General features: G+C 43.0%; 1 protein-coding gene across 1 annotated transcript in view; it reads left to right on the top strand.

Moving 5' to 3' along the window:
- Nucleotides 1–19,108, top strand: part of herc1 (HECT and RLD domain containing E3 ubiquitin protein ligase family member 1) — a 68,414-nt gene extending 49,306 nt beyond the window's left edge. Inside the window, 27 exon segments of the mRNA XM_037793032.1 lie at nt 420–556; nt 1,704–1,904; nt 2,020–2,042; nt 2,044–2,151; nt 2,239–2,462; nt 3,887–4,007; nt 4,241–4,444; nt 4,574–4,675; nt 4,765–4,938; nt 5,955–6,254; nt 6,351–6,416; nt 6,520–6,645; nt 7,006–7,144; nt 7,476–7,657; nt 7,774–7,929; nt 8,184–8,306; nt 8,425–8,527; nt 8,980–9,149; nt 9,435–9,573; nt 9,970–10,139; nt 10,337–10,506; nt 10,768–10,933; nt 11,015–11,091; nt 12,221–12,473; nt 16,219–16,371; nt 16,823–17,128; nt 18,412–19,108. Of these exon segments, the coding sequence (XP_037648960.1) occupies nt 420–556; nt 1,704–1,904; nt 2,020–2,042; nt 2,044–2,151; nt 2,239–2,462; nt 3,887–4,007; nt 4,241–4,444; nt 4,574–4,675; nt 4,765–4,938; nt 5,955–6,254; nt 6,351–6,416; nt 6,520–6,645; nt 7,006–7,144; nt 7,476–7,657; nt 7,774–7,929; nt 8,184–8,306; nt 8,425–8,527; nt 8,980–9,149; nt 9,435–9,573; nt 9,970–10,139; nt 10,337–10,506; nt 10,768–10,933; nt 11,015–11,091; nt 12,221–12,473; nt 16,219–16,371; nt 16,823–17,128; nt 18,412–18,597 (4,279 nt within the window). The 3' untranslated portion in view covers nt 18,598–19,108.
- Nucleotides 19,109–20,915: the final 1,807 nt, after the last annotated feature.

The following is a 20,915-nucleotide window of genomic DNA, read 5'->3' on the forward strand; positions in this document are numbered from 1 at the left end:
AGTTTCAGTTAATTTTACATATTTTAGGACTTAATAATTTAAATGGGGGATATTTAAGTGTTCCTGCTGGGAAAATGATCCTCTGATTTACAGACGTCTCTTTATACATCAGCAGCTGTTGTCAAAAAACACCAAAGTTTCGTCTCTTTGCTTCCATACTCTTTGGCGCTGTTGTGACTAGAGTTAGCCTTTAAACTGCCCAGCCCTAATTCATTCGAATGCTAATGCTGTTCTGTTGATGTGTAAATAGGCAACAGTCTGCTAACACGTTCCACATAACAACTTTATTAGGTGTTTGTGTGTGCTAACTTTTCCTCAATAACACATTTATAAGGTGAGATAGATGTTTTATTTTCAGCTGCCTCCCAAGTGACCAAATAAATAAAGCCATGCCTGTTTATTCTGTGTTCTCTCATCAGTGACGGCTCTTCAGAGGAGGGCATGTCCGGTTTGGGATCTCCCAGCGACCCTTGCATGTCTCCTCTGGCGTGGAGCGTCACCGGAAAATATCTGGCGTCCGCCATGGATAAAATGGTCAACATCTGGCAAGTTAATGGTGAGCATTTATTTTTTTTCGCTCTGTTTTAATTTTATTAGACGGCGTGTTAACGTTAAGCTCCATTTGAGTTATTTTGAAAAGCTGTTTCATTATAAAGTCTTTGTTGTGCGGGCCAGCTTGTATCACTGGACTGTGTGAGGTCAGCAGAATATGAATGAGACGGCATTAAGATTTATAGCTCCCATTAAAAATAGATGCACTGGATGTGGTCCAACCATCATTTCCTGCCTCCCGGCACACACCCTGCAGCATGAACCATCTGGCCTTGGCCACTTTCAGTCGCCTCCAGGATCAACGGCCACAATTCTTATTAGCTTTCAGGAGCACAATTTTCTCTGCTGCCGTTGAAATGTGACTCTGTCTGTGCATCAACATCTTTCTGTTGTGCAATTAGCTCAAGCCACAGTCCTTATACACCTCAATAACCTCAAGTGTAAACATACACTACCATTGAAAAGTTTGGAATCAGCTGTTATGTTGATTTTTTTGGGAAAAAAATGTCCAACAAATGTCTGAAAAAATGTCAGAAAAATGTTGGGATTTTTTTTTTTTTTTAAATGTCGAAAAAAAAAGTAAAAAAAGAAAGAAAAAAAAGTTTTAAAAAATGTCAGAAAAATAGTCCGAAAGATGTCAGAAAAGTGTACAAAAAAATGTCCGACAAAATGACTGAAAATATTTCAGAATTTTCTTTTTTTTTTAAAATGTCGTTTAAAAAAGTTTTAAAACATGTCAGAAAAATGTCCGAATTTTTTTTTGTTTGGGTTTTAACCCCTTATTCTGATACCATGACCTGGATGACTTAGAACCTTCACAAACATTTCACATATAAAAATATAGAGTGTAAAGTGTAGGAGTAGTTAAAAAAAACAAAAAACACAAAGAAGCAGGAGTAATTGCCATATTTACAGTTTCTAAGAGTGATATTTTTTTTCAAATCAAATGTTTTTGTCAGCAGAGAAACTTTGTACTAAACTAAATAACATCTATTTGTAAAGAGGACTTTCTGCGGCAGGAGGTTACAAACTGTTGAATAGTAATATATATTCTGAGTGTAATAAAATAACCAGCTCTAACTGACTGTGACCTCCTCTCCTCTCCTCTCCTCTCCTCTCCTCTCCTCTCCTCTCCTCTCCTCTCCTTTTAGGTGGTAAGGGCCTTCTGGATGTGCAGCCTCACTGGGTGTCGGCGTTGGCTTGGCCTAAAGAGGAGGCCGAGTCCTTGTGGTGCGGGGAACCCAAAGACATGCTGCTGGTGGGACGGATGGACGGATCTCTGGGCCTCATTGAGGTGCTGGATACCTCCACTATGCACCGCACCGAGCTGGAGCACTGCTACAGGAAAGATGGTACGGAGACGAGGATGAGTGATAAATCTATGAGTGTTTTTTGTGGTAATCTTTTTTTGCCTGGACACTCTGAAGGACACAACTCCTGTTAGTAAAAGTTTGTCTCCTCTCTCAGTGGCAGTGATGCACATCGCCTGGTAACAGTGAAGACAAGCCGTTCGCTGTGGGCTACGCAGATGGCAAGCTGCTGATCGGATCCAAAGAGCCTTTAGAAAAAGGAGCCATCGTGGTCATCGATGCTCACAAGGTAAACTATTTCTACTTCTTTCTACTCTTTCTCTCAGTTTCTCCTCAGAGCTGAATCTCTCTGCGTGTTGTTGTTGTTGTTTTACAGGAGTCAATCACCAGTATGAAGTGGAGTCCTACTGGGCAGATCTTGCTGACCTGTGCCAAAGAGGAGACGGTGAAGCTCTGGGCCAGTCCGGACTCTCACTCCGACTCGGGTTCTGGTTCTGGCTGGCGCTGCCTGCAGAGTCTTCGACACCCCTCCCCGGTTAACGGCGTGGCCTGGTGCAGCCTGCTGGGACGTGGCCCGAAGCACCTCAGCATGTTAGCCATGTAGGTGGTCCTCTAATACCTGATTATTTAGACTCTTTCACACAGTTCCTGGTAAATTACTGGGATAACCTTTCAGGCACCGCTAGGGATTTTCACTGTTCACACATGCACTACATTCAGGAACATTTCACACATACCATGATAATGCTGGAGTATATGGGGCGAGGGACAGTCCAGTAGATGGCGGTAATGTAACACTTGTGGACGCAAACTGCCATGAAACTCAACAGAAGAAGAACGTGAGGAAAGGCCGGATGTGCGTGTACGCAAGATGTCTCTTATTATTTTTAGGAACATGGCGGGTGAGGAGCCGGTGCCAATATTCTTTTAATGTATTTTTTATTTACTAATATTTTTGTACATTTTCAGATTTTTTTCAGTCATTCTTTTTACTTGTTTTTTCACTAGTAATATTCTGATGTTTTTCGAATATTTTCACATATTTTTTGGTCAGTTTTCACTATATTGTTCACATATTTTACTAATAATTTTCAAACATTTTGGGGATATTTTTCGGACATTTTTCACATATTTATTAATTACCTGCGAAAGCATTGGCGTTAATATTAAACCGTAAACAAGTCGCAGATTCAAAGACATCATGAACGGAGTCTTGCGATTTATTTATTTTTCACTTTTTCACTTTTTACATTTTTTTACATATTTTTTTAAAATATTTTTCACATATTGTTTTGGTCAGTTTTCACTTATTATTCACATATTTTACTAATAATTTTCAAACATTTTTGGGATATTTTTCGAACAGTTTTCTCATTTTATTTCACATATTTTACCAATAATGTTCTGACATTTATTTAGATATGTTTCACATTTTTCTGACATTTTTCAAATATGAATCTACTGTTGGTTATCAAATCCCCTGTGAAAATAGTGGGGTAAATGCTGAACTGTAAACAAGTCGCAGATTCAAACACGTCATCAGTCCTGTGATCGGCTCGCTCCACATAAAAGCGTCTTTCTTTGAACGCACGTAACCCTTTATGTGCTTGTCTCTGCAATGTCTCTGCATTCATTCACAACATGTCCATACTGGCATTTTCCCTGAAATGTTACGAGGTCTTGAGGTGAGAAATTGGCAGTACAGATTTCCCTGAATGTCGTTTCCCGCTGCCGTTCACACATGACTCCATGCAGGAAATGTTCCTGAACATTTCAGGGTCAGACTGCCTGTGTGAAAGGAGAGTTTATGAGGTGTTCTCTTCACCTCCTCCACACTCATGTTTTTGAGGTAGTTGAGATACTGCTGGCAGTAATTGTTCAGCCTATTATCTGCTGTTATGTCAAGGAAACATTGTCATTCTCAACCCTGGCATGTTTGTAACAAAAGGATGATATATGTCCATGAAAGAGTATTACCTGTGGTTTGATGGGTTTTAATGTGTCGCTGTTTTTTTTTTTTTCAGATGCTGCCAGAACGGCCTCGTCTCCGTCTGGACGGTTCCTCAAAACATCTCTAACTTCCCAGAATCCTCTTCCTCTGAGTCAGAGGGATGGTGGGAGAATGAAGCAAAACCTAGATTCATGGTACGAACACGCATTCATAAATAATTACATGAGATATTACTTTGCTTTTTTTATTCACAATATTTATGTTACAATGTAAACATTGTAGAAATGAAATTGTTGCTGTTTATTTTAAATTGCTGTCATTTGATGAATGTTGAAGGGTATTTGTCCTCAGCTTCTAAATATTTCTGACCAAACCTGCAGATTAATACCAATTTATCATGCTGTTTATTTTCTCTACACATACATAGAGTCGTAGGAGAACAGCCGGTGCGTTCTTCCACTCACCTGCTGTCACTGTGTTGCAGTCTTCCCGGTGGTCAGGCAGTGTAGCAACGTGTGTTTTCCAGCTGAAGGGCCACATCACCCCAGTTAGAACGCTGGCCTTCAGCCCCGACGGTCTGGCTCTGGCATCTGGAGGAGTGGGAGGCCTCATGAACATCTGGTCCCTGCGGGTAAGAAACACACACACAGATGGAGGAAAAAGTAGGATGTATGCAAATACTGCAGGTACAAGTTGCATAGATACACAGATACACACTCACATCTCACTGGCACACTGTGGCTCCTTGTGTGTCCAACAGGACGGGTCAGTGCTCCAGACAGTAGTCGCCGGTTCAGGTGCGATCCAGAACATCGTCTGGATCCCAGATGTGGGTGTCGCTGTCTGCTCCAACAGGTCGAAGGTACGACATCTTTACCGGATTCATGTTTGTAGCCGCATCACTGAATTTAAATGAATCTTTATTTACTCTCTGGTCTGCTTCATTTCCAGGATGTGCTGGTTGTGAACTGCTCCAAAGAGTTCATGGCGTCCAACCATGTGCTGGCCACTTGCCGCACAGCTCTGAAGAAGCAGGGCGTGGTCGGCCTCAACATGGCGCCCTGCATGAGGGCCTTCCTGGAGAGGCTGCCTGTCATGCTGCAGGAGCAGTACGCCTACGAGAAGGTATTAAATATCTATCTACTCTTTCATAATCTAAAGCCTCTTTCACACGGGGTAAGGGACAGTCAAGCAGATGGCGGTAATGCAACAGGTATGGGCGCCAACTGCCATGAAATTCAATAGAAGAAGAAGATCATGGGGCAAAGTTTGTCTGTACATGATGTACGCAGTGGAATACTTCTCTTATTATTTTCATGAACATGGCAGGCAAGGAGCTGTTTTTGTGTGGTGCCAATGTTCTTGTAATGTATTTATTATTTACTAATATTTTTCGGATGTACATTTTTCAGTAACACACATATATTAGTAACACATTTTAGTATTAATCTTCTGATATTTTTCGGACATTTTTCACATATTTGTTGGTAATTTTTCTGTTATTTTTTACATATTTTTTTTTATATTTTTCACAAATTTTTCATTCTTTTTGCTATATTTTTCATATGGTTTTGGATGTGTATTTTTCACAAATTTTAGTGATAATATTCTGATATTTTTGGGATATTTCTTTTTTGATATTTTCCACATATGTTTCACTTATTTTTTTTATATTTTTCATATATTTGGGGACATTTTTCAATTTCTTTTGGATATTTATTGATAATTTTTCACATATTTTTCAAATATTTTGTGGAAATGTTTTCAAATTTTTTGGGATACTTTTCACATATTTTTCGGACAGTTTTCACAAATTATTTCACATATTTTAGTACAAATTTTCTGATATTTTTCAGACACTTTTCACATATTTGTTGGTAATTTTTCTGATATTTTTCACATATTTTTGGGATATTTTTTTAACATTTTTTCTGGACAGTTTTCACATTTTTTTCCCACATATTTTACTAATCATTTTGAGATTTTTTTTTGTATATTTTTCACAAATATTCAATCGCAGACTGCAGACTGTAAATCCAAAGAGGTAGAACAGGTTGCCTGTTAACCAAAGAACAACTGCGGAGCTCCTGAGGTTTATTATACTCTCGTTGATGATGTCTTCTTTTCTTCTCCACCTGCAGCCCCACGTTGTGTGTGGCGAGCAGCTCGTCCACAGCCCCTACATGCAGTGCCTCGCCTCCCTGGCTGTGGGTCTCCACCTGGACCTGCTCCTGTGTCGCCCCCCTGTGCCTCCTAACCTCCGACACTGCCCTCCAGAGTCTGGCACCGCCGTCTGGTGTGCCAGCGAGTGGGCCTGGTTGGACTGCTTCTCGACAACGGTCAAGGCGGCGGAGGCCCTCGCTCGAGGCGCCACCTTCTCCGAGTCGTTCGCTGTTCCCGACCTGGAGCCTGTGCCCAAAGACGAGATGGCTCTGCTCCTGGTGAGGGAGGCTGCTGCTGCTTTCACTGTTGGAACAGTAATTTATAACGTAATCAACACCTTCTGCAGCAGATAATAACGGTGTTTGTTCTTCCAGGATAACAGTAAATGGGCGCCTGGTATGGATGAACAGATCATGTCCTGGGCCACCTCCAGACCAGAGGTAATTTAGATTGAGACCCAGATTAGCTGTAATAAACGGTTTACTCTCCTCAGACTCTGACGGTAATAACTCTCTGGGTGTGTGTATGTGTGTGTGTTTGCAGGACTGGCACCTGGGGGGGAAGTGTGATGTGTATCTGTGGGGTGCAGGGCGACACGGCCAGCTGGCCGAGGCCGGCAGGAACATCCTGGTGCCAACCACCGCCCCGTCCTTCTCTCAGGCTCAACAGGTAAACACACACGTCATGTCTTTGTTAACTACACCAGCCTGCTGCCTTTAATCACATCCAGTCACATCAGCATTAGTACAAATTAGTAAAGATTATAAAGCCTCCTTTTTTTTTAAATACTTTTATTATATTTGTTATTACATTTTTACATTTCCTCATGAATTATACATCTACAATATATGCAGTATTTGCAATAGTATATTTGCAAATTTTTATTTATATTTTTTCTTGTATTTAATAAACCTAGAAGAGTATCCTAACATCTGATCCCTGTCTTCCAATGTCTTAAAATCAGATTGTTTATCTGCTGTGGACCACCAGCATATAATGATCTGTCTCCTCTGTGTTTGCTTCCTTCAGGTGGTGTGTGGTCAGAACTGCACCTTTGTGATCCAGCCTAACGGGACGGTGCTGGCCTGCGGCGAGGGCAGCTACGGCCGTCTGGGTCAGGGCAACTCTGACGACCTGCACCTCCTCACCGTCATCTCGGCTCTTCAAGGTGCCGCTGAAATATCTGTTGTTTCTTACCGTTCGCTCATTGGCTGTAGCTCCCCGACAGACTCCCCCGACAGGTTCAGATATTTAGTCTGCTAGATATCTGGAATGTGTCTGCAAGGCGTTGGTGAGCGTCCGCGTGCCTCTCGGCTCTCAGTTTTGAGCAGTTCACACATGACGCCAACGCCGATTTGCCTCAGATTTGGGGCTTTTTGTCGGGAAGCTCTTAAAAACAGTCGGGGAGCAGAAAATCAGGGCTCAAATTGTGTAGTGTGAACTCAGTTGAATGTGTTAACCTCCATCCTGACCACGTGGTCGTCTTCTTTGCCCCTCAGGTTTCGTTGTGACTCAGCTGGTGACGTCATGCGGCAGCGACGGTCACTCCATGGCCCTGACGGAGAGCGGCGAGGTGTTCAGCTGGGGGGACGGGGACTACGGTAAGCTGGGCCACGGGAACAGCGACCGCCAGCGCCGGCCGAGACAGATCGAAGCGCTGCAGGGAGAGGAGGTGGTGCAGGTCAGTCTGTTAGGAACACAAAGGATTCAGCAAAAAAGGGATTTTATTCAGTTCTGGTAAAAGTAGAGACGTAATAGTAATACAGGATTTTGCTTCTTCACTTTTCTCTCTTTCAGATGTCCTGTGGGTTCAAACACTCGGCAGTGGTAACAGCTGACGGAAAGCTTTTCTCATTTGGGAACGGTGATTACGGTAGGCTGGGTTTGGGAAACACCTCGAACAAGAAGCTACCGGAGAAGGTCACCGCTCTGGAGGGCTACCAAGTCGGACAGGTTAGACCTTACCAAGGGGAGATGTTGACATTTATTTAACAAATTCACAGACTCTACTATTTTTTATTTTATGATGCTGAGTCTGTATGTCACAACGACCATATTCATAAACAGGTCTACAGAAAGAATAATTCATCTTTTGACTATTTGCTTTCTTGTGTTTTGACAGCTGAAATCTTTTGAATGTTTAGTGAACACACAGTAGATGACTGACGACCTCTCAGAGTTTATGTTGACATGTGTTCCCTCCTCAGGTGGCTTGTGGTCTGAACCACACTTTAGTCGTCTCCGCTGACGGGATGATGGTTTGGGCTTTCGGTGACGGAGACTACGGGAAACTGGGACTCGGCAACTCCACCGCCAAGTCCTCCCCTCAGGTAGGCGCTTCATGAGGCCTCCTGCTTCACGTGATGTTCACCTGTGAAAACAATCATATATGATTTAGTTTTTGAGGGAATTTAATGAAGGTTTATTTTAAATTGTTTGATTCCTTAGAAAGTGGACGTGTTGTGTGGAATCGCCATCAAGAAGGTGGCGTGTGGAACACAGTTCTCTGTGGCTTTAACCAAAGATGGCAAAGTCTTCACGTTTGGCCAAGGTACGCTACGGTTTCATGACGTCTTTACTCCCCACCTGATCTTTAATATGATAATAATAATATAATGATTAGAGCTGTAACGATTAGTGTATCAGGGGGATATTAATCGTTAGTTATTTTTATTAATTTTTTAGCCAAATATTTAATGGTTCCAGTTTTACATGACACTAAACCTATTTTTTGGACTGTTGGTCAGACATAACTTGATATTTGAGGACATAACTTTTGGCTTAGGGAAATTAAGATTTACATTTTTCACTATTTTCTGATGATTAACAGACTAAACGATCAATTAACAAAATAATCAGCAGATTAATTGATAAAGAAACGGGTGCAAACTTTCGTTCACCTTTCGTTTTGTGCGTGGACAACGGTTGTATTTTCACAATAAAGTTCATGTTAAGATCATTTGTGTTGTTGTTTTTTCATCAACATATAATTTTTTTGTGCAGACCGCCTGATTGGTTTACCAGAAGGCCGAGCCAGGAACCACAACCGGCCCCAGCAGGTTCCGGCTCTGTCCGGGTTCCACATCCAGGACGTGGCTGTCGGAGCCGAACACACTCTGGTGCTCTCCTCCACGGGAGACGTTTACACCTGGGGCAGCAACTCAGAGGGACAGGTAACCTGCTGACAAACACACACACACACACACACGCACACAGACACACGCACACACACACTGAAAGGTCATTAATCAGTCAGTGTCACTGTTCATAACCTTCAGCCAGAGTCTGCTCTGGAAAAAAGGGATTTTTAGCATTCAGTTAACTAGAAATTGAGCAAAGTTTATTCATCGAATCACAATCTTATGCTCTGATCCACAAGTTGAAAGTCATGTATAATTTTGGTGATACCTTCCTATAAATGATGGATTGACGTGACTTGTTGTAACTGTGTTGTGTAGCTCGGTCTGGGCCACACCAACCACGTCAGAGAACCGACGGTGGCGACGGCGCTGCAGGGCAAAAACATCCACCAGATCTCCGCTGGACGCTGCCACAGCGCCGCCTGGACGGCTCCCTGTGTGCCGCCTCGAGCACCAGGTTAGACACACACACACATCCTAACCGTCATAACACAGCTGTCTAATGCCAGGATCAGACTACACAATATTTTAGACGGTTACGATGGTCACTATGTCAGATTAGACGATTGAGAGTCATAAATTCTTGTCGTGACTCGGCCGCGACACATGACAGACTACACGTCGGTCCCCTGTTCCGACAACACACAGTCTCCCGGCTCCGTCGTCTTAATATACGGGCTTACCGGGGCTCAAGCCCTCACCAAGTTAAAATCATTATATCTTCTTAATGTATTCACTTCTCTCTCCTCACCTCTTGTAATTCCTCCCTGCTCTGTCCTCCTCTCTCCTCCTTCGTGGTCGTTTTGTCTAATTCCGTCCTCCTCCTCCTCTTCTTCCTCCTCCTCCTCTTCAGGCTCGTCGGTCCCTCTCCAGCTGGGTCTTCCTGTGGCGGTGCCTCCTCAGTACAGCGGGCTGAGAGAGATCAGCATCGAGGCAGTGAGGGCTCGGCTGCGACTCCTCTACCACTTCTCCGACCTCATGTACTCCTCGTGGAGGCTGCTCAACCTCAGCCCCAACAACCAGGTGGGCAAAGAACAGGACACAAAGCAAGCAGCTTCAAGAGCCAATTCAAATGTCAAAATGTTATCTAATGAAACCATCTTCCAACACTATTCAGAGGTTGCCTTTGCTTCGAGAAGATGTTATAAACTAAGATTTAAAAGCCACCACACGCTGTATCTCAGTATGTAATGATGGTAAATGTGATTCTGTGTCCGCAGAGCTGTACGTCCCACTACAACGCGGGTACCTGGGGGATCGTTCAGGGCCAGCTGAGGCCCCTGTTGGCCCCCAGAGTGTACACTCTGCCCATGGTGCGCTCCATCGGTAAGACCATGGTGCAGGGCAAGAACTACGGCCCCCAGATCACCGTCAAACGCATCTCCACACGGTCAGTACCACGCTTTGTCTTCACTCATTCCCACAGTGCAGAAGTTCCCCCAGTTTGTTCTCTCATACTGTGCACACCATTAAATATAATAAAAAGGTGGTGAACATTCATGGGGAAGCTCAGAACAGTAGAGGTGACAAGAAATTAAAGGAGAGACTTGAAATCGAACCTTTGTGATGATCTTGTGACGTGTTGCTTTGTTGTGTTAAAACAGTTTTCTTCCTCTTATTTTTCCTCTTATTTTACGTTAACTCTCTGCAGGGGACGGAAGTGTAAACCGATCTTCGTGCAGATCGCTCGTCAGGTTGTGAAGCTGAACGCGACGGACCTTCGCCTGCCATCGAGGGCCTGGAAGGTCAAACTGGTGGGAGAGGGGGCCGATGACGCCGGGGGAGTGTTTGACGACACCATCACAGAGATGTGTCAGGTAGGAACAGATCTGTTCTGATGATTCCTGATAGAGTTTACTGGATGTGTTGAGATACAGTGATGTTTGTTCTGTTTGTAGGAGTTGGAGACGGGAGTGGTCGACCTGCTCATCCCCGCCCCCAACGCCACCGCAGAGGTCGGCTACAACAGAGACAGGTGAGGAGACCGTCACTGAGCACGTTTTTATTCTCAATGTCCACCCTAAAGTTTCTACTGCTCTGAAAGATTTGGGATGAATTTTAACTTTTAAATTCTTCAGTTAATTACTGACATTAAGATAATTATTCTTTGTAATACAAGTTTTGTTTTTACAAGAATATGCAAATGAGGCATTATCTTATTATATATGTGCTAATTTGCATCAAAATGTGATCATTGGATAAAGCCAGGTTCAAAATTCTTGTTTTATTTTGTTGACATATTACAGAGGGAGTTTTGGATATCTCTTTTTATCAGAAAATATAGTCAACAGTCATAAAAATAAATCCCTTTTCGCCATGTTTTTAGGAATAAAATGTGGTATAAATCAGACTATGAATGATGTATGAATAAACCCCTCTGTTAAAAACCTTCAGAATATAGAGAGGGATGAAACTGGAAAGTTTGGTGGATGTAATTGAAGTGGAGATTTCTGGCTGAGAGTCTGAGAAAAAACTCATTTTGAGAAAACAGCCTTTACAGATGTATGGATTGTAAAAGAAGACACAACAGGTTTAACTAACAGATATCACCATGAAACTTTCCTAGTTTATTACTGACATTAAGACAATTATTTTTTCTATTACAAGTTTTCTGAAATGTTATGTTTCAATATGCAAATTAGGCGTTATCTAATGATAACTTTTGGTGAATTTAGGATAACATTTTTAATTAGATTTTCAAAATAAAGTGTAGAAAACAAAACCTGTTATTTTATGAAGATGAACATACTGGGATATCATTGCTGAAACCCCAAATTGTCGTATTTTTATAGATTACTCTCCAGTCTTAGCTTATATTGATGGATGCAAAGTTTATTTATATTCAGGATTAACTGAGCATTAAATTGTGATGTCTATTCAACAACAGCAAAACAATAATATAACATCTGGAAAAAAAATTCTCATGTATCATAATCCAAGTCTCCAAAATGTCCATTTATGTGCTCATTTCTTCCTCAAGACATCTATATTAAATCATTTAAATGTATAATTTCTGTGAGATCTTCTCATTCCTCCTGCTCAGTCATTGTCTAACCTGACACAACATCTTAAACTCATCATTTCCTCTCCTTTAACCCATTCAGGTTCCTCTTCAACCCGTCCGCCTGCATGGATGAACACATGCTCCAGTTCAGGTTCCTGGGCATCCTGATGGGCGTGGCCATCCGGACAAAGAAGCCTCTGGACCTCCACCTGGCTCCGCTGGTGTGGAAGCAGCTGTGCTGCATCCCGCTGCAGCTGGAGGACCTGGAGGAGGTGGACCTCCTCTATGTGCAGACGCTCAAAAGCATTCTTCACATTGAAGACAGCGGCATCACCGAGGAAAATTTCCATGAGGTGGGAAACTGATTTCTGATCTTGATATGAGGAGAGAGAGAGAGGGAGAGAGAGAGAGAGAGAGGGAGAGAGAGAGAGAGAGAGAGAGAGAGCGGTGATGTGGATGACTGCTTGTGGTATTGTTTTATGGGAGGTGTGAGTAGATGATGTGACAGTATGTGTATTGTTTTCGCTCCTGTGTTTATGACTTCAGAACAGGTGGAAGAAAGGTTTTCCCAGGGTAATCTTTATAACATACTCTTTTTTTTTTTAATCTGTGAAAACAGGTAGAAAATGAACCTGACGAGAAAAACAAATTCCACCTTCAAAATCTCAAACGGTTGACAATTTGATATTGTCTCATTCTATAAGTCGTCATATCACCCAACTATAGAGAAGCAGGTTCATAAAGAAGACAGAAGTTGCCGTTTATTAGAAATGTGGTATAAAGGACATTTACAGAAAAGGCACAGAGACGGGATTTATTAGATTTATGACGGTGAAATGAGATTCATGAATCAGATTTTATTGCATATAAAGCGTCATTCCACCTCCTCGAGTTCTCAGCAGTAAAAAACAGCCGCCGCCCTTCCATATCCTCACTTCATCACTCCGTATTTAAGATTCATCTCAGACTCCAAAAGCACAATAAAGTCAACAACAAAGTCAACATTACCATCTCAGTGACTGAAGGCTCACGGGGTGACTGAGGATGGTTTACATTTCCTCCTCCGCCGCCATGTGAACGCTTGATTCATCAGAATCACACTAGGGAGGTTAATAATTAACTGTTTAACCGACATTAACTGTTTTAACCGTTTTGACCGATCAGTTAAAACGGTTAAAATAAATATTAATAATTAATTAAAAAGCTGAGAAAAGCTCAGAGGAGCGGCTCGTCTCTTTAAGGAGAAAAACTGGTCCACCTTAAGAGGCTGAGCCGGAGTTACAGATACAGGAAGTTGGCTCCTTTAACGCACAATGTGTCATTTTCTGCTGCTCTCAATAAAATCAACAACGAAAGATGAGTTTGGTGACGTGGTGAAGCAGCGTGGGATCATGGGAGTTGTTGTCTTCATGTCAGTCAGCTTCTTCCGGTTAGGATTCCTTCAGTGTTCATCGTTCAGGAGGTTTTTATTATCAGCAGAGGACTCAAACGGACCCGCTAATTAAAACACTGAATAAAGCAGCTCCACGTTAAAAATCAGTGTTTCTCTGATGCTGTTCGGTGGACGCAAGACGTCCCGGAGCTCAGCTTGCTTCTCTGATAACTTCAGATCCAGACGTCTGGCGACTAAAATCCTTCATCTGGTTAAAATATAGAGTTAAAAACCACCGAGATCTAAAAACTGTATCATAAAAACGTGGCTTAAAAAATGTGTGATTCATTTGTGATTAATCGTGATTAACTATTTCCATCGATTGACGGCTCTAGTAAGTACACAATTCAACAAACACAGAACACAGGTCTAGTCGTTTTTAGACATTTTAAAGTTACATATTAAACCTTTAACCGTCACAAACCACAACAAACTTCAGATGATGTCACACAGCGAGGCCTCGCCACACCCAGAGAGAGGTGAACATGAGGAGAGTCAATCCAGTTTACAGACGACAGAGTTGATCATCAACCAACCGAACGTCGCCCTGAATCTCTGCTCACGTTTCAGACTGTCCGAGACATCAGTGACAGTAACGTGTCTGTAACCAGTCTGAACTCTGAGAGAGCTTCATGTAAGCCCTGCTGGGGGGGGCTGTGGCTAAGCTTTATAAACACTCAGAGAGCCTGGTACCCAGAGTCCTCTCTGCCAGCGCTGATAAAACCTCAGCACCGCTGTGGCCCGGACCAGCGCTGATATACACAGACCACACACCCCCCGTTCTCCCCCCCACCTCTGTCCAGAACCCACAGAAAGCTAACGTTTCCCCGGAGCCCCTCTTCTGTCCAAACAACCTCACACAACCCCGACGCTGTAAAGCCCCGGCCTGCAGGAATGCCAGCGCCGCTGTTGATGCAGCACATCCTGCCTGCCGGAGGCTTGGCCTCGCTCCCAGACTAGTAGAGGAGAGAGGAGAGGAGAGGGAAGAGTGGAGGTTAGAGCCACAACACCGGCTCCATCAGCCAGGCTGATGGAGGAGAGAGGAGAGGAGAGAGGAGGTTAGAGCCACAACACCGGCTCCATCAGCCAGGCTGATGGAGGAGAGAGGAGAGGAGAGAGGAGGTTAGAGCCACAACACCGGCTCCATCAGCCAGGCCGAGGGAGGAGAGGAAGGAGGGAGGTTAGAGCCACAACACCGGCTCCGTCAGCCAGGCTGATGGAGGAGAAGAAGGGGGGAGGTTAGAGCCACAACACCGGCTCCGTCAGCCAGGCTGATGGAGGAGAGGAAGAGAGGAGGTTAGAGCCACAACACCGGCTCCATCAGCCAGGCCGAGGGAGGAGAGGAAGGAGGGAGGTTAGAGCCACAACACCGGCTCCGTCAGCCAGGCTGATGGAGGAGAAGAAGGGGGGAGGTTAGAGCCACAACACCGGCTCCGTCAGCCAGGCTGATGGAGGAGAGAGGAGGGAAGAGAGGAGGGAAGAGAGGAGGTTAGAGCCACAACACCGGCTCCATCAGCCAGGCTGAGGGGGGAGAGGAAGAGAGGAGGTTAGAGCCACAACACCGGCTCCATCAGCCAGGCTGATGGGGGAGACGAAGAGGGGAGGTTAGAGCCTCAACACCGACTCCGTCAGCCAGGCTGAGGGAGGAGAGGAAGAGGATGCATCTGCTGCTTTGGCTTCAGGAGGAGAGAGACAGAATCTGCTCTTCTGTTGGCTTTAGTTTAAACTCTGCCAGACGAGCTGTGAAATGTCTGATATCATTCGATATGATAATAATCTCCTGTTGAAGAGATGATCAGATGAATTTCAGCTTTTGTAACCGATCTGTTGCATCATTATTCAGACAAAACTTGTTGCAAAACATCGTAGAGCTGCTGACGAAACAGTGCCGAGGAGAAATTCTCCGACTGTTTATTGAACAATTTAACTTTTTTACGGTTCGCTGGCTGGTTTGTGTTTGACAACAGATATAGCACGCTGACTAGAGACCAATAAATCTGCCAGGCTGATATATATGTGCTGATGATGTAACTGTGTAAATGTCTGCTGATGAGTTACAGAGATGTGAAACTAGATTTGAGGTCATTTAGGAACAATATCACACAGTTCATTCACCAGAGTTCAGCTGGAAAACATCTCGTTTAGTATCTTGGTCACAGTTATTTAAAAAAAAAAAAAAATAAAGCTAAGTCAAGATCAATATAGGTTGTTTATTTGATGTGTTTATTTAAAAAAAATAAAGTCAACTGATACATCTATCCATTTTTTTGATCTCCCAAATATCAATATCTGTATCTGGACAATATTTCCGCACTCCCCTCACCAGAGTTCGATCGGTCGCTGCACGTCAGGAAGAAGTGTCACAGTTCACCAGCCTGAAGCTATCACACGAGGCATGAAAGACTCAAACTGATCGATAAATTAAAGAGCTCCAAACCTCGAAGTTTTGGGTCAAATGGTTCTCTGTGGATCGACAAAAGTTACACCTTTTAAAATCCCTCTGAAAGAAACAGTAGATTTTAAACTAATTATAATCAAAAACTGACTTTGGGAGTCTATTTTCCATGTTTAAAAAAACAAAAACTGCATTTAGGCGATTGATTGTGGTGAAAAAGGCTGTTAGATTTATTGGACGCTGTGATTTATTGATTGTGTTTGTTCTCCAGATGATTCCTCTGGAATCGTTTATCGGGCAGAGTGCAGATGGAAAGATGGTGCCCATCATCCCGGGAGGAAACAGCATCCCTCTCACTTTCTCCAACAGGAAGGAGTACGTGGAGAGAGCTATCGAGTACCGGCTGCATGAAATCGATCGACAGGTACGGTGAAACTCTACGTCCATGTGAGTCTGTTTCATGGTGTGTAAAGTATCAGTCAGTGATAACAGAGTATCGGCATATTTCACTGTCTCGTTACGAGGTAACAAAGTGAATCTGATCTTCTAAAGTAAAAGTCCCCAGAAGTGTTTGATTCAACTTTCTCCCCACGGTCTAGTGTTAAAGACTGCCACTGTAACAAGAATCACAATATCGAAACGCAATACTTAAACATTTTAATACATATCGAATCGGCACACAAGTATTGTGATAATATTGAATCAGGAGAAAGGTGAATCGTCCCAAACCTTCTGTTTTCTGACATTTATAGACCAAATATTAATGGTTAGTTGCAGCTGGTGAGGACGGAGGTTTATTAAGGACCTACCCTTTAATCAGACCGAGGAGTCAGAGAATATAAATCCCTCTTTCCTGTCCCTACATCCCGTCTCAGGTGGCGGCGGTGCGTGAAGGCATGTCGTGGATCGTGCCGGTGCCGCTGCTCTCCCTGCTGACGGCCAAGCAGCTGGAGCAGATGGTGTGCGGCATGCCGGAGATCTGCTGCGACGTGCTGAAGAAGGTGGTGCGCTACCGAGAGGTGGACGAGCAGCACTCGCTGGTGCAGTGGTTCTGGCAGACGCTGGAGGAGTTCTCCAACGAGGAGCGAGTCCTCTTCATGCGCTTCGTTTCCGGACGCTCGAGGCTGCCCGCCAACACGGCCGACATCTCGCAGAGGTTTCAGATCATGAAGGTGGACAGGGTGAGTGGAGTGGCGTCTGAGTGCTACGTGTTGGAGACTATTTGACTGTTTAGTGCCTAAAAAGGGCCACGTTTGTCCTGAGTTACTGAAGAACTGGACTGAGGTTTTGTGCAGGTAAACTAGAAGAAAAGAAGAACCGCTGGGCTCATTCACATCTGAGAGTTTTAGTTTTCTTTTAAGATTATTTTTTGGCATTCCTTTGCCTGTTTTTATTGGATAGGACGGTGTAACGTCTGTAAACCATTCGGCTATCAGGACGGCCCTTACATCTGTAGTCTTAGGATGTTTTCCCCCTCCGTTTAAAAAAAAAAATAAAATTCTGTCAACACAACCTTCATTTTGCAAAATACCGGCATCCACATGAGAACGCAAAAACTATTTCAAACAATCAGGCGAGGCCAGTAGGTGGCGATAAAGTCTACAATAACGATACATCAAATACCAGAGAAGAAGATTCTGACCATGTCTTAGCATGGTCTTTTTCTCCTTTGGCGGTACTAACTTAAAAAGACATAAACAGTGGTAGCTAAATATTCATTTTGTTATTTCTTCATCCTTTATTTAACACCTTTCTGGCACGTTACGTAAACAAACCGGTAGTCTGTTGTTGTTGTTGTTGTTGTTTCAGGTGCAAGATGACGTCATTGTTGTCCACATGGACACAAAGAAACCAGAATTTCAAAAATGTCTTTTATTGAGACCTAAAGCTCGGTTTGCTTAGAGGCCGAGACACTAACGCACGTAGAGGAAAATATGTTTTCAAAGATATCCGTATAGGTGTGGACAAAGCTTTAGTAAATGTGTCGCTAAATTGAAAACTTGTGTTGATAACTTTAGTGCTATGTTTAGTAAATATTCCCCTTTTAGTTTTATTTTTCTAGTTATGTCAAAAACGACCAACTTAGAGGCGTTTATCTTTGAACTTTGGACGCTAGCAGTTTCCCCCTGCTTCCAGTCTTTATGCTAAGCTAAGCTAATTTCCTTCTGTCTCCAACTCCGGACTTTCAGACATGAAAGTTATATCGACTTCTCTCTTGTTGAACTCTTCCTTTAGTATATAGTACAAGATGAAAGGTAGTACTATAGCATAACATAATATATAGTAAAGCATTATAACAATATAAAAACAGTATGATATAGTAATAGTATAATATATAACCTAGAATGTGATGTATTTCCTGTTGGAACGAGTCAATCCACCGTGTGAACCACTGGGCTGTTTGGTAGTTTTTGATGTTTCTAATGGTTTTACCTCTGTGTTGTGTGTTTGATGTCGTCCTCAGCCGTACGACAGCCTGCCGACGTCTCAGACCTGCTTCTTCCAGCTGCGTCTGCCGCCGTACTCCAGCCAGGCCGTCATGGCCGAGCGGCTGCGCTACGCCATCAACAACTGCCGCTCCATCGACATGGACAACTACATGCTGTCCAGAAACGTGGACAACGCCGAGGGCTCCGACACGGACTACTGACGCAGGCACTTCCACACATGCACACATGAATAACGTATGAGCAGGCACACGGACTTTATTATTATGTGAACACACTCACACACACGGAGATGCTTCGTCATCGCTGCACCAGTCGTAGGGAACTCCTGAGCAGACGGGACACTTTTTAAATCCATTTTATGTACTTTCAAACAGCACAGATTTCATTTCTCCCCGTGGTTTATTAGCAGTTTTTAAATGACACAAAAATCCACACGAGAAGTGCATTGAGTGTTAATTTTGTTTTTTTGCCCATTACTCCACATCCCATTTTCAGGGTTTCTGCATGGAGGTATGTTTATTTGTTTGGAAATGTGTATAGAATATTCAAGCAGGCGCTGGAGGGGGAGAAAGAATATTGTACATTGTGTAAAATGCTTCATTAGGAAAATGTTTTGCATAATATCCATATTTATTGTTTTCATTGCCGATGCCGAGTTTCCCGAAGCATACGAGAAAAAAAACAACAATAAATGCTGCATAACTCAATAAACTCTCCGTCTGTTGATTAAAGAAAAGACGAACGTTTCCTCTCAGAAAACATCACATTTATTTCAGAAGTACAAAATATCACAAAGGCCAAAATATCACAAAGGCCATCTGTTGGAGGAACTAAAACCTGAAAGAACTATGTACATGAAGGAGAACTCAAACGATCTGCTCATGTTGACGAGCTGTTGGTTAAAGGAGGTCGGGCTGTAATGTTCCTCTTAATACTCATTAATACTCATTAATACTCACATGTACTTTGAAAGACTTACAGCGCCGTCTCACATGCACGAATGCAGAGCAGTGAGCATCGCCTGCCGCGGAGATATTCACCTGAAAGTTCACTAAAGTTCAACCCCAATTCAAATATGAAAATTTGCTTCCCCCCCTTGAATCAAATGTTTTTCACCCTTTTGCTCACATAGAATGGACGTGAGCGGACGAATTAATCAACATTCGCCTCCCGTTCATTTCTATTCTATGTGAGCAAAGGGAACGAAAAACATTCGATACCGGTTGTGAAGCAAATTTGCATCTTTGCATTTGTGTAAAGATGCATGCATGTAGATATCAACAACCGTGCAGCGAACGGGTGCGTTCTGGCCGTCCTGTGTGGGTTTGTTGTTGTTCTACACGACTCCCAGGACTTGAGTTGTCTAACTCAGACTGCTGAAGACTCATATTAAAGATTACAGCGACTAATAACTCTCTCAAACTACATGTGAGTATTGTATTAAAATTAACTTGAAAATATCCGAACCGTCTTTTAAAGTGTGGGAGGAGATGTTTCTAACTTTCCTCTGGGGTCGCTGTGATTGTTCAGGCACAAATAGATTACTGTTAACACCTCTTCCTAAGTGGACGCGATGCGAGCGAACGAGCTATTATCAGATTGTTTCTGTTTTTCCCCAATGAATATGTCCTAACCTGCTCCGTGCGTCGGTGAACAGGCTGAGCGGCGTGCTGCTTGTTTGTAAAACCGCGATGTGATTTCGCTCGTAGTACATCTGGACTATTCTTCACGCACTATTCAACAGAGTCCGCTCGGTCGCTGCATGTTGGAATGAAGTGTTACTGTTCACCAGCCTGAAACTCTCAAGTGAGACGTGAAAGATGAAAACTGATCGATAAACGGATCGAGAAAAGTTACATCTTTTAAAATCCCTCTGAAAAAAAACTAGATATTAAACTAATTGTGCCACATCATAGTTCAATATTGGAAGAATATTATAATTAGGGCTGTCAATCGATTCAAATAGTTAATCACACATTTTTAATCTGTTCAAAATGTACCTTAAAGGGAGATTTGTCAAGTATTTAATACTCTTATCATCATGGGAGTGGACAAACATGCTGCTTTATGTAAATGTATGTATATATTTATTATTGTAAATCAATTAACACAAAACAATGACAGATATTGTCCAGAAACCCTCACAGGTACTGCATTTAGCATTAATAATATGCCTGTCTGTAAAGGGGAGACTCGTGGGTACCCATAGAACCCATTTACATTCACATATCTGGAGGTCAGAGGTCAAAGGACCCCTTTGAAAATGGCCATGACAGTTATTCCTCGCCAAAATTTAGCGCAAGTTTAGAGCGTTATTTAACCTCCTTCACTACAAGCTAGTATGACATGGTTGGTACCGATGGACTCTTTAGGTTTACTAGTTTCATGATACCAGTATCTTCACTCTAGCTTTAAAACTACAACCTCCCAAAGATGGATTGTGTTAAATTCGTGGTGTTAAAATGTTATTAATGCGTTAACTTTGACAGCCCTAGTTCTAATATGTAGAGGGAACTCA

This window comes from Sebastes umbrosus, chromosome 2 (genome assembly GCF_015220745.1).
Source record: "Sebastes umbrosus isolate fSebUmb1 chromosome 2, fSebUmb1.pri, whole genome shotgun sequence".
NCBI lineage: Eukaryota > Metazoa > Chordata > Actinopteri > Perciformes > Sebastidae > Sebastes > Sebastes umbrosus.